This window comes from Rhamphochromis longiceps, linkage group LG4, assembly GCF_057381845.1.
Source record: "Rhamphochromis longiceps isolate RC_006_pf linkage group LG4, R_longiceps_female_GT1.1, whole genome shotgun sequence".
Classification (NCBI taxonomy): Eukaryota; Metazoa; Chordata; class Actinopteri; order Cichliformes; family Cichlidae; genus Rhamphochromis; species Rhamphochromis longiceps.
Window position 1 is genome coordinate 17,778,541 of NC_140560.1, and position 13,119 is coordinate 17,791,659.

Sequence of the window (13,119 nt, forward strand, 5' to 3'; positions counted from 1 at the left end):
AGTTCAAACCGGTACAGACTAAATAAGGAAACGTCTTCCTGCCTTCTGAGCAAAGTATCCCTTGTGTAGTTTATCAGTTCAGCTATAATTTATGATCATCCCAGCAAAATACACTCCTAGACATAAAATACAGAGTTCTTTCATTAGTGAATTCTGAGACAAACCACCTAGCCTTTAACGAGCCTTTTTCTAAGAGATAAGGAAGGGAGGATGGGAGTAAGGAAGTGGTCTCATCTCTGTGGTGTTTTCGACCTTGGGGTACCAGCTTGTGAGTCCTACACATTAATTCTTGGGTCACAGAGAAAGAGAAAAACAACTAGTAGATGAGCCTTATTGAGTAACAGTTTTCCTGTATAAAACAATATCCTGTAAATGCTTACCGTGGTATCAAAATATCATAACAGTGACAGTTGTTTGTTTCAAGGTAAACCATTCTCAGCGGTCTAACGAGACACCTCTGAAGACTTGGGTAATTGCAAAGGAGGATGGAGAGGTGATTGCAGCTCATTGCAATTGTATGGCAGGGTTAGTAGCCTAATTAAGTAGGATGTTATTGCAATGAGAACACACACACACACACACACACACACACATATACGCATAGGGCACTGCTAGCATTTTGCAGGTGTACTTCAGTAGTAGTGGGGAGAGAGTGTTTTCGTTTAGCTAAGAATTCATCAGCTAAGAATTTGTGTGATTGCCTTAGATCCCTCATGACACTCAGATGCATTTTTCAGATAGAGGGTAGAACTATTCAGTCATGTCATCACCTAGATAATGATTTCTCTATAGGCTGTTGAGAAAGAGTTAATGAATAAACATGTTACTTCAAATAAAGTGCCATTGCACATTAGTATTAGTAAGCTATGCATCATCAAAATGTACTGTAAATATTGCATTTCATGTTAAAAAGATTATGTGCTCTATTTCCAGACTATCAGAATCATGCTCGCACGTTGGAGCTGTTCTTTTTGCAGTTGAAGCTGGGGTGAAAATGAGAGCGACATGCACATCAGAGCAGTGCAAGTGGCTGATGCCATCTCATGTTAAAAAGGTAAGCCAAAAAGCAAAATGTAGGATAAAGAATGTTATATTGGGACTTCATGTGACAGTAGGATAAAATATCTTCCCCTATACTGCTACCTTGTCGTGGTGGGGAAGCTTGAGTGCCTCAATGACCCTGTAGGCTATACCGGCGGGGGCTTCAAGCTGGTAGATCTAATCAAGCCGGGCAGGTTGCAGGTGAGGGGTCAGACAAAAGGCAGTACTTTAATAAATGAAGAGTTCTATTCCAAAACGCTATAACAGCATTTAAAAGCCATTTCCTTTTTCATGACTAACATAACCATGACTGCAGAACCGTATACTGTATATCACACCCTTCTCATGCATGCCTCAACACCCTAGCACTTGTTTTCTGCGCACACACACACCTGACTGCAGCACTTTATATATTCACATTTCTCATGCATTCCTCAATACTCACAACTCCTCACACCACATTTTCATCAACATGGAACTGCTTACTTTCCACTCCTTTTATACCCAGCACATGGCACCTCCATCCCCACCCAACATACACACACACACTTCACTGCCAACCAACCACTATACCCAGCCTAAAACACACATACTCACTCCACTGCCATCACTGTTCAATTTCGAATATTTTTGGAAACGAATATATAGCGTTTTGGAAAAGAGCTTTTTAAATTTTAATGATCTTCTTTGGCTTAATTTTTCCAGATTCCTGCTTGCCCAGTAACTCTGATTGACTTCTCTTCAGCAAAGTCAAAAAAACGAAAGCTTGAGTGTTCCATTGATGGCTGCACAAGTACACAAAAGGTTGGGAAATCACTTCCATGCCCAAGAGTGCAGAGAGATTCAGAGACATACTGTAGGTTTTTTGAGAGTTTAAGCAAAAACTGTCCAAGGAGTGCAGCACTGATGTCTAGGGAACCTTACCACAAAGAATTTGTCCCCCAGTCTAGCATGCTTCCTAAAACTGTGCCTGAGTACAGAACACCAGAGACACTGCAGCTCCCCCCCCAAAGACCTTGAAGAGCTATGCCTGGACTTCCAGCTTGAAGAGCTCACCCTGTCCCAAGTCCAGGCTGTAGAGAGGGCGACTCGAAGTCAGAGTGCAAGCAGTATTTGGTTTAGGCAAAGAGCTGGACGCGTAACTGCCTCTAAGCTGAAACAAGTTCTTAAGACCAACCCCCAGCAACCATCAAAGAGCTTGATCAAGGCCATATGCTATCCAGAGGCATATAGGTTCACCACAGCTGCTACAAGGTATTTAGGGTTTGATGTAGGGTAAGGCAGAGTTAAGATTTGGGGTATGAAACTGTCCATAACTGTAACTAAAAAAGTGTTATGAAGATGGAGGTTAGTTATAGGCTTATACGGCTAGGGTTATACAGGGTAAGAACTAAGTATAGTTTAGGGTAATGGCATATTGTATAATACATCACTTTACTGTTTTACACATCCAATACTAAGTAATAATTTCCTTTTCATGTTTGGCATGTGTTCTGTTTATAGTTATGGATGCAAACATGAAGCACAAGCCAGAGGAGCATATGAGAAGCTTATGAGCCAGGAGCATGCAGGCTTCTCATGTATGGACAGCGGTCTCTGGCTGAACCCCAAGTGGCCATACATGGGGTCCTCCCCTGATGGGATAGTCACTTGTGACTGTCATGGAACTGGCATCTGCGAGATTAAGGTATTGACTCTGTTGTAGTCAAGGCCATAGGTGTGACATCTTTCCATAAGAATCAGTGAACTGAGTAAAAATGCAGGAAATACCTTTTCTAATTTCTAATCTATTGTTCAATTAAGATAAGATGAGGCTTTATTGTCTGTGTCAAATAGACATTTGTTTTGGGCAATGAGAGATTATGATAACACAGACCACACCCATCATCTTTGCTTCTTCACTGTTTCATCAGATAAATCTTGATTGTTGTTCTCATCACTGTGATTTTAGTGCCCACACTCTCAGAAAGATGCGGTCAACCTGCACATGCGTGCTGGGGAGAAGGGCTTCTGCCTCATCAGTGACGGGGATAATGTCACACTGGACCCAACTCATGACTACTATTACCAAATTCAGGCACAGCTTCACATTGCAAATGCAGAGTACTGTGACTTTGTTGTGTGGAACCGCAATGACATATTTGTTGAAAGGATTTTGCCTGACCTTGAGTTTTGGGATGATGCGATTCCTAAAGTTGAGTGTTTTTTTAGAAACAGTATACTCCCAGAAATACTGGGACAGCAAGTTACAAACATACATGTGTAATGTGATAAAAGGACGACAACATAATGACATTTTGAATATTGTTATGACCTGATGGTAGTCATGAGTTCTGGCTATTGTATTTGCTCTGACGTAGCATTAGAGCACAAATTGTCATTTAATTTTATTGTACATTTAATTGTGTCATTTAAGTGTTGTGTAACACTACACAATGATTAAATGCTATTGAGGCAGCATAATAATACATTGGTGGTTTATTTACAAGATTAGACTTTTAAACAAATAAACAAAATAGATTGCAATCCATCTCACAGTATAATACTGTACAAACTGCCAGCACAATTTGACAGTTGGAGAAAAATATTTCATTTGAAAACATTTACAGACTAATCAGGAGTCAGGACTTAGGTACTACTATTACTCTACCCTGTTCTACTTATCACCAGAGCCAAGCAGCAGATACTGGACACTACTCTTCCTCTCCACCCCCTTCTGTGAGCCGTGACAGTGACAAGACATTTAATTTTTTTTAACTGATTGATTACCACCCACCCCCCTTACTCCAGTGGGACAACAGACTCGGAGAGATTTGATAAGGCACAACAAATTACCCCAATCTTGTCGATCAATGCATGTGTCTCACCTGGCTTTGTGGACATGTTCTCTATTGGCATAGCCCTGCTCTGCAGAATTTGATATTTCCTCCTGACTAAACCTATGACTCGCTCAACATGGATACGCAAATTGGCTATTTTCCTTGTCTCTGCCACTTCATAGGCTGACAGCTGTTTTCTCCCTTTAGTGAATGCCGGTGTCTGTAGTGAAGCACAGTAAAACCCCACATTATCGCCAATATTGAACCCACGATCTGCAAGGACAATATCTCCAGGTAACAAGTTATTTAGGAGGCCACTCTCTATTGTGATCTGCTTATCGCTAACTCTCCCTCCCCAGGCAGAAGATATGTAAGTGACGTAGCCTTGGGGGGCAACACCAATCAAAAATTTTACAGTGTGATGGTGCTTGTAGTTGGACCAAGTTTGAGCTTGTGCAAGAAGATTAGATGGTCTCTCAATAAAGACTTCAAAGCAATCAACAATCACAGCCACTTTACATCCAAATGCCTGTCTGAAACTCAGTGGCATCGTAGCTTGAAGAACATGTCGCTCTGGCCACTCAATTAGGAACTCTAACCTTTTATGAAGTATGTCAATTACTTTATGCCAAACTCTAGAAGCAGTGGACAGAGAAATATTGAACCTGAAAGCTAAATCTTTCAGGGGCAGATTTAGTCTCAGCCTCAGCAAAACTAGTATGAATTGTTCAAATTTGGACAACAAAGACATAGGTCCCGAGGTGATATAGGGCTCGCACAGTTCAAAAATCTGAATTAAAACTAAGAAGTTGGGGAGCCCTGTGTAGAACTTTGTCTTGTCTTCATTTTTTTCAAAAGCCTCCTGGCTGAACTGTGTGTCCAGAGCCTTGCTCCGAAGATCAACCAGCTCTGCTGTGTTCTGTCTCAAAACATCCTCCATCTTCTCGATGTCATCCATCGTCAGCTCTGTCTGGCATCCAGCATCCGCACAGCCTGCAATATAACAGTGGGGGAGCATAATCAGCATAATAGAGGCAACCTCAATTTTTACTCATTTTCACTGTAGGAGTTTTTTTAGTGGGCTATTAGAATCTGGTGTAATGTGTTTAATTCACTATGTTAATTTAATGTAATTATTTTTTTTAATCAACAAAAAAACATGTTGCGTCTAAACAAAAAATATATTTATATGTTTCTCACCACAGAAACCTTACATTACGGATATCTTTACTTATCTGTGAAAGGAGACTGTCTGGAATCTGGCAATATAAGAACCATAGCAGTGTACAAAAACCTGTGGTGTGTGCCTGACGGTAATAAGTGCCACTTTTTCTTTTTTTCTGAATAAAATGGTATGGATTTACTCTGTGATTAAAAAAAATCACAAACATGTAATATGTAACTTGGACCATAATCATTACAGATAATGGCATCTTTTTCTCTTTGACATGATTCTTGTTTGTTTTACATCTCAGCACAATATCTTACCTGGATAAGTGAATGTCTCATTCACACTGAAGTCTTCTGGTTGTGGATTCTCAGCTGGAAGCTGCAGTTCGGGGTTCTCCACTGTCACTAGGCTCAAATCCGGGCTCTCAGCCGTCTGTTGCATATCCAAAATCGCCTCTGCACATCGATGCTGTTCTGCCTTAAGCTTCATTCTTTTCTCTCGTTTGAGAACTGATTCCGATCTGGGTTTTCGTTCGTAGCCGAGATTGACCGTCGGAGCCCAGTCCTCCGACTCGTCGTCATCCAAAGCACTTGGGCAGCCTATAGTCCCAATCAAGTCAATATTAGACTACTAACTTAAAAGCACTAAGTAAACGAGAATTTAACGACAACCTAATGCTAATAAGTTCGTTTGCAAACATAACATTACCTCTGACGAAGTGGTCGCTGCAGACACGGGCATTGGCAGACTCTGCTCCTCCCAACTGTAAACGTAAATTTAAAATCCATTTTTTCCTACGTTTTTCGGTTAGAATTTTCCATTTTTCTCCTCTTCGTTGGGCTATTTTTGGTACCCTAAAATACCGTTTATCAGTTTCTCTGGTCGACCTACTGGAGCATCCGTAAACACAACAGGACATAGGCATTTTGCGTACTGTCTGTCTGTGATTTTGCGCTTATCTTTTTCACTTGGGGTTAATTTTCTACGTAACATGAGCTGAGAAGCAGCAGCAACGCTAGGCTAATGCTAGGCTAACAAGCTGGCTAGCTAGCAAGTTCAAAACCTGGTTCTAAACTGAAAGAAGGTACAAAAACAGTTTACTTCCAAGCCAGAGTATCACGCAAAAAATCACAGAAATTATCTCTTGAGCTCAAGCTGCTCCATCTGAACCCAGGTTTGCTCAAACTAATGCAATAAAAAAATGTGGGTGCCATGAACATGCAGACTGATCTGTGCAAAGTGAGGAGGATAGCAGTGACATGGCATTTTCAAACCATATCTTTTAAAAGCCTGCACTGAGAAGCAAAATTTCTAGCTTACTTAGTTTTTCCAATTCAAGACAACTCAAATAAACTGGGTTGATCAGCTTTTTGAATAAAAACTACTGGTAACTTATTTAAACAAACTGATAAAAATTGAGTTTAGTATATCCTTACATTTTTTAATTAAACACAATGTTAGATTTTACAGTGTACATGATAATGGAGTGCTGCTGGAATAAAATAATAAAATCTTTATGTTTCTTGGGGCTTAAATTGCAAAATGTGAACAAATGCCTAAAAACGTTCCAGAAGCTCGTCGTCCAAACTGCAGTGTAATTATAAAACAGAAAACCTCTGTTAAATAACAGAAAATGCCCTATTTAATTATTTTGTGTGGACATATTCTCAACAAAAACATTTTTATATTTCATAACACTTTACAGATATTTTTTAAAACTTTATTAATCCAGAAGGAAACTTGTGTGGTCAGCATTTACTTTATAAAACTAAATACTGAATACAAAACGTATTAATAAATAATCATTACATTGAAATTTTCTTCAGGAAATGCATTGTCTAGTTCTATAAAATCATGAGTTTTTTTCAGGTTTAAGGCTGGCAGTTTGCTATCACACACAACACTGAATAATAATTAAATACGTGTTTTTAAATAACACAAAATTCAAGTCGTTCTTTCATAAAAGTCTTTTTTTTGTTGTTTTGCTGTGATAGAGCTCCTGACCCAGGCCAAGCTGGCTCTCTAGGAAGACAAGGAAAAACTCCCAGGTGCCAGATGATGGGAAGAAACCTCGGGAAAGTGTGCACAAATTCCACTTGACAACACAATAAAACGCAACATAGCACAAAAGGTCACGGAGGATCTCATAACAAGGACAGAGCAGGATGAATAGGATAATCACAGGAAAGGAACAAAATCACGAAAAAATTAACGGAAAGGACAAATAAGAAGGGGGTGCCATAACAATAGAAAAATAAGGATGGATAATGGAAAAGACATTACAGAAGGAGGTGCCAGAAAAATAATAAAAACAAAAAAAGCCTAAGCTAACACAGGACAAACATTAAAGATACTGAACAAAAAAACCCCCAATAAAACAGAAATCGAGTGGGAGGAGACACAGCACACTATAAAAGGAGGGGCAGAGAAGAGTTTCTTCATTTTAATTTGGCCAGCGACGCATGTGCACACCCTGAAGAAGGCACAGCCCAGCCGAAATGTAGCTACAGCCATGCGTCAGCGCTAAAAAGTGTTTTTGCTTGTTGTTTTAGTTTGTTATTTTTTTTTTGGGGGGGGGGGGGGGTTTCTTTTGATGTTTTTTTCATTTACATATTGATTTACTGGCCTAAAAATTGGAATATCATAAATTTATAACCTAAAAATTGGATAATTTATGGATAAAAACAGTTTAAAAGCCTAAAAATTGGAATTAAAAATGACACAGACTAAATTCATTGAGAAATCAAATTTTATTAAAACACAGTTAGAAACCTAAAAAAACAGGACAAATAAAACACAACTTTGGTAAAATTAAACATAATTTGGTACTTACCTGAACCTGAAAAAGAAAAGGACGGTACTTACCTCAATTCGGACCTGGGGATTGCCGGATACGGTAGATGGGATGGTGGGTCTCGGGAAGGGTCATGGTGCGGAGCGTGCACCTACTCCTGCCCTCCTTGTGCAGAGAGGAATTTCCATTCCCCTAACCTAACCCACCCTAATAGTGATGGGATTTCCGGCTCTTTTTAGAGATCCGGCTCTTTTGGTTGGGCTCACTAAAAAGAGCCGGCTCTTTCGGCTCCAAACCGGCTCTTCGGGTTGTTTTGTTGCTTTAATTAATTTATTATTAACAATAATATAAAATTATGCACAAAAGGAATTACTAGCGTAAAAAAAGTGGTTTTATTCATATATGTTTATATATAAATATATGCGGTGGCCCCTAGAGACAAAACACGTAAAAACTTCAAAACACATTTCTAGCATGAACTGAACTTCCAAAGCAGAGCTACTAGATCACTTAAATTACACAATTAAAAGCATGTGTGTATTGTTTGTGTATTTATACACACGCACTCATATATATCCAAATAATTTAAAAAAAAAGTTCATTTACCTGTTACTACCACACACCAAATCCGGTCGTTGGTACTTGCTGGCTTGTGTAGCCACTAGGTAACAAAAGCTCAACACTGCGCCCAGCATCCTGGAGCACTTCTGTTGTCTTTTGTACGTGTTTTGAGTTTTTACGTGCTTCAGAGTTTTTACGTGCTTCAGAGTTTTTACGTGTTTTGGAGTTTGTATGTGCTTCAGAGTTCATACGTGATTTGAAGTTTGTATGTGCTTTGTCTGTAGGGGCAACCGTAAATATACTTTTTATTCACTTCACATAAAATGTAATAAATAAATCATATAATACAAAAATCAAATATTCACATTTCAACTTTTAACTATTTAAATTTTCAGCTTTTTCCTTTTACAAATTTAAAGTGAAACAACACAAAACACTGCAAACCACAAAACAATTAAATATAGATTAAAATATGAAAACAAAAAGAAGATGCATATTCTGCTGTCTTTCTGTGGTTTTCCTGCTCTGTGCTTAGGGCCTTTTTTAGGTCTTCATTTTTCTTTTTCAAAGAATCAACTTCATCTTCGACCATAGCCTTCATTTTCTTTTCCAAGGCCAGAGCTCTAGTATTACTCTGACATTTCCGTTTGATCTCCATATTCTGGGCCTTTTGGTTGTCTATTACTTTGCCCATTTGATCTTTCTCGTCTGTTAATTCTTTCACGGTTTTATCCATCAATTCATTTTGGTCCTGTAACTTTGTATTACGTGTCAGAAGACCCTCAATCCAACACTGCGAGGATTGATGTTGTTCCTCGCGTTCTTTAACCGCATTGACGGCCACACCTCTACTATTTTTTACTGTTCTCTCAAGCTTTTCTATTTTGGAATCATACATTTCCATGACCTCTTCTAACTTTCTGTCTGCAGCATTGGCTTTGTCTTCGAGTTTTTTTTAGTATTTTCCTCGTAAAATTGCTGCATCTTATTTTTTTCCTCTTTGTGGCGTTTCAATAATAATTCAACAACTTGGCTGTTGTGAAATTCCTGACGTACCACCTTTTCTTTTGCTGTTTCCAGCAGTCCTTGCAGGACTTCGACTTCGTCCTCATCATCTGTGATTAGGTATTGAAACAGCTGTTTACTCCCCAGATGTTTGTGTCCTCAAAGAAATTCCATTTTGATTTATGTGAATGTATTGTGCAGGTACTTTCTCTGCTTCGCCCTCATTGCTTGCTTTATCTGAGAACATAATCTGCCTTCTTTTAGCTTGGGGTAGGCCAACCCCACGACTCTCCACTGCTTCCACAAAGTAAGCTCCGATAACCTTTGGGTCACTGTTAGTGTGTGCGGCCCGCAGCCAAATGATGTTGCGTGAGAAACCGTCGATGCATCCATTAATACATATCCCATATGGCTTTAGTTTGTCATAAGAGTCTATGTGCCACACAAAGTTAGGCCCCTGAGCAAAATATTGCCTCCTTCTGAGACGTGTGGTCTGGCGAACCTGGGAACCTAATGGGTCCAGTAAAGAGATGAGGATCCTGACGTCTTCTTTCCTGATCGCAGTGCCGTGTTGTTTGCACTTTGTAAACATCCACCGATAACCGTGATCCTTCCCAGGCCCTTGCAGTTGGTTCACAATAAAATCTATCCCGGCGTCCAGGTCGTACTTACGTCTGTAAAGCGACTTGGCTCTCAATATCCGGTTTAAATGTCTCTCCGTAATGATGGTTCCTTGCATTGCCAGGCTTTTCAAAATGCGTTTGTAGCTCATTCCCAGCCTAAAATAAAACTCAATCAGACTGTCTCTGTCCATGGTGTATAGGTTTAGCTTCTTTTAGCTTGGGGTAGGCCTCAGTTTATGTTTTAAATTAAAACGCTTGAAGACAAAGTGAACTCTGGACAAGCGTGCGGCCTACCTGAAGCCCAGGTGGGCTTGTTGATAATCACATTTTCACACTCATCTCGGGGCACATCCGTGGTGTTCTGGTGCCAGCCTGAAAACGGGTCTCACAGACCCGAACACCATACAAGGGTTAAAACAAAATATTAACCGACAAATAAACCCCAAAATATAAGTAAACTAACAACAAACTTTAACTAATTTCAAAAAAAATAAATAAAGAACAAATAGCTCCAACAATAACAAAAATGTAATGAGTCATAAATCATGTAATACGTAAATCCTTAAGAGCTGACGACAAATCTGTAAAGAAATTCCATTTTGACTTTCATTCTATCGACAATTACTATTGATTGATTTTCATTACAAAAAAGATTTAATAGGTTCCTTTAAATAATAATAATAATAATAATAAAGAAGGAAAGAAGTCAAAAGTTATCTCGATGAATTATCAGATGAGTGCGTCATAAACTTTAACTCACCAAACTAGCAGCATAAATTATGAAACCAGATAAGGTTTTATCAAACTTAATTTAAATCTCTTCTTTCAGCCAATTGGAAACTGTCAATCACATGCTAGCTTTCTAAATTGCCACTCAGCCACCAAAACAAAAATGTTGTAAAAGGGCAGGGAGATGCAGAACTCAAGAGAAAAACTTTATCGCTCTGTTTCTTTTGAAGCTGATATAAAATTGTATCAAAAACTCACACAGATGCAAAAGATTTGGACGTTTTTGGAATTCTAGCAAGTGTGAAATGACTTGCTATTGTTGGGATTTCTGGTTTATATATTGGGGATTTTACCTTGCAATATAAGTCCTTTCATACAACACAATAAAACACAACAGAAATCAGAAGGTTTTTGTGATTTGGATTTTTATTTATTTATTCATTTTTTCTCTTCTTTTTTGGTCAGGTTAGTACGGTGGCCCTCAGAGGCCAAACGGACTGCAACTTTAGAAAACACCAGCGATAAGAAAAATGCTGTTTTGTTTTTCCTATTTCCGTTGTGTTTTGTGTGCTTTTGCAGCATTTTTCTTACTGCTGGTGTCCGTTTGGCCTCTCAGGGCCACCGTAGGGTTAGAGATTTTGATTAATTTCATTGAAGTATACTTTAGTTTTATTGTTTTACTTTGATGCTATAATAGATGTTTAGGAAATTCAGTTATATTTAAGATTATATAGCATCATGGCAAAACAACAGTCTCCTCAAGCTGCTTTATACTGTAAGGTGAAAACACTACAGAAAAAGCCAGAAAACCCCAACAATCCAAAGATCCCCTTTGAGCAAGCACTGGGCGACAGTGGGGAGGAAAAACTCCCTTTAGGAAGAAACCTCCAGCAGAACCAGGCTCAAGAAGGGGCGGCCATCTGCTGCGACCGGTTGGGGGTGATGGAAAGAGAATAGAGGGAGACAAGATGAAGTATACTTCTAATGGCCTATTCCAATTGGTGGTAATACATCATAAGAATTGAGGAAAGGTGGTGTTGATGGAGACTCTGGGGAAGGCCTTCGTCTGCCAGGGTGTTTTGGAGCCACTTGAATAAATTTAGTTTGCACTGGAGGTGGACGAGGTTTAATCTGTGGAAAGATCTGAGACGGAGTCGGAGTCTCCCCATAACATCTCCCCATCACGCCTCTATGGACCAACGGTGCGAGCTTTTGTCCTTTCTGTTTTTCTAATTTAAGCTGGAGTTGAACGTCTTTCACTCTAGATTTTAGATGACCTATCTCTTTTTCTTCATTGCCAGCTTTTCTGATCATCTGGTTCACTGGTCCAATGAGCTCCTGTTTTTGTTTGAATAAAGCGTATTCGGAAGACTTTACCATATCATTGTACTGCTTTTTAAATGATTCCAGCTCCCGTGTTTTATCTAGTAAAGCTGCATCTAGATCCTTGCATCTGGTACGTAGACAGTTCAGCTGTTTTTCAAGAAACTCCTTCGTTGTTCCAACAAAGGGGATGCCTTCCACACCGTCTACGTATTTCTTTTTCAAGTTGTGGAATATATCCCTAAATTCCACCTTTTCTTTTTCTCTGAAGTGACCTGCATGTGGAAATGCCTTTTCAAAGGACAAAACGCACTGGTACAATTCCTCTTGGAAGTGGCGCTTTTTCTTTTCCAGGCAATTCGTTTTTTGTGTGAATATTTCTGTTTGCTTTTTTGTGGCGCGCAGTTGCTCTTCCAGTGAGATCTTTTCAGCCAGTGCCTGATTGTGTGCCGTTTTTACTTTATACCTGTCCACTGCTGTCTTTCTGTGGTTTTCCTGCTCTGTGCTTAGGGCCTTTTTTAGGTCTTCATTTTTCTTTTTCAAAGAATCAACTTCATCTTCGACCATAGCCTTCATTTTCTTTTCAAAGGCCAGAGCCCTAATATTTCTCTGACATTTCTGTTTGATCTCCATATTCTGGGCCTTTTGGTTGTCTATTACTTTGCCCATTTGATCTTTCTCGTCTGTTAATTCTTTCACGGTTTTATCCATCAATTCATTTTCGTCCTGTAACTTTGTATTACGTGTCAGAAGACCCTCAATCCAACACTGCGAGGATTGATGTTGTTCCTCGCGTTCTTTAACCGCATTGACGGCCACACCTCTACTATTTTTTACTGTTCTCTCAAGCTTTTCTATTTTGGAATCATACATTTCCATGACCTCTTCTAACTTTCTGTCTGCAGCATTGGCTTTGTCTTCGAGTTTTTTTTAGTATTTTCCTCGTAAAATTGCTGCATCTTATTTTTTTCCTCTTTGTGGCATTTCAATAATAATTCAACAACTTGGCTGTTGTGAAATTCCTGACGTACCACCTTTTCTTTTGCTGTTTCC

At 39.2% G+C, this 13,119-nt stretch overlaps 1 protein-coding gene, 1 long non-coding RNA gene and 1 pseudogene across 3 annotated transcripts; 2 read left to right on the top strand and 1 right to left on the bottom strand.

Annotated features, from left to right (window-relative positions):
• The first annotated feature begins 415 nt into the window (after positions 1-415).
• Positions 416-3,359, top strand: LOC146671367 (uncharacterized; annotated as a pseudogene). Its single transcript, XR_014911439.1, has 5 exons — positions 416-525; positions 934-1,054; positions 1,747-2,295; positions 2,545-2,728; positions 2,993-3,359. The product of XR_014911439.1 is annotated as an uncharacterized LOC146671367 (transcript).
• A 280-nt stretch (positions 3,360-3,639) lies between these two features.
• Positions 3,640-5,956, bottom strand: LOC146671368 (uncharacterized). The gene is made up of 3 exons (XM_085403589.1): positions 5,740-5,956; positions 5,349-5,630; positions 3,640-4,853 (listed from the first exon to the last, which is right to left on the bottom strand). Exons 1-3 carry the CDS (start codon positions 5,954-5,956, stop codon positions 3,823-3,825), a joined length of 1,530 nt encoding a protein of 509 aa, XP_085259715.1. The 3' UTR covers positions 3,640-3,822.
• LOC146671369 (uncharacterized) lies at positions 4,051-5,440 on the top strand. Its single transcript, XR_014911447.1, has 3 exons — positions 4,051-4,154; positions 5,066-5,173; positions 5,336-5,440. It is a non-coding gene; the product is annotated as an uncharacterized LOC146671369 (long non-coding RNA).
• Positions 5,957-13,119: the final 7,163 nt, after the last annotated feature.

Bases quoted from the DNA above. Each gene is read 5' to 3' on its own strand.
- LOC146671368 (XM_085403589.1), bottom strand. From the start codon at position 5,956: ATGCCTATGTCCTGTTGTGTTTACGGATGCTCCAGTAGGTCGACCAGA. The intron at 5,631-5,739 runs GTAATGTTATGT...TTGGGACTATAG, and splicing joins CAGCGACCACTTCGTCAGAG to GCTGCCCAAGTGCTTTGGAT. The intron at 4,854-5,348 runs GTAAGATATTGT...GTTATATTGCAG, and splicing joins TGAGACATTCACTTATCCAG to GCTGTGCGGATGCTGGATGC.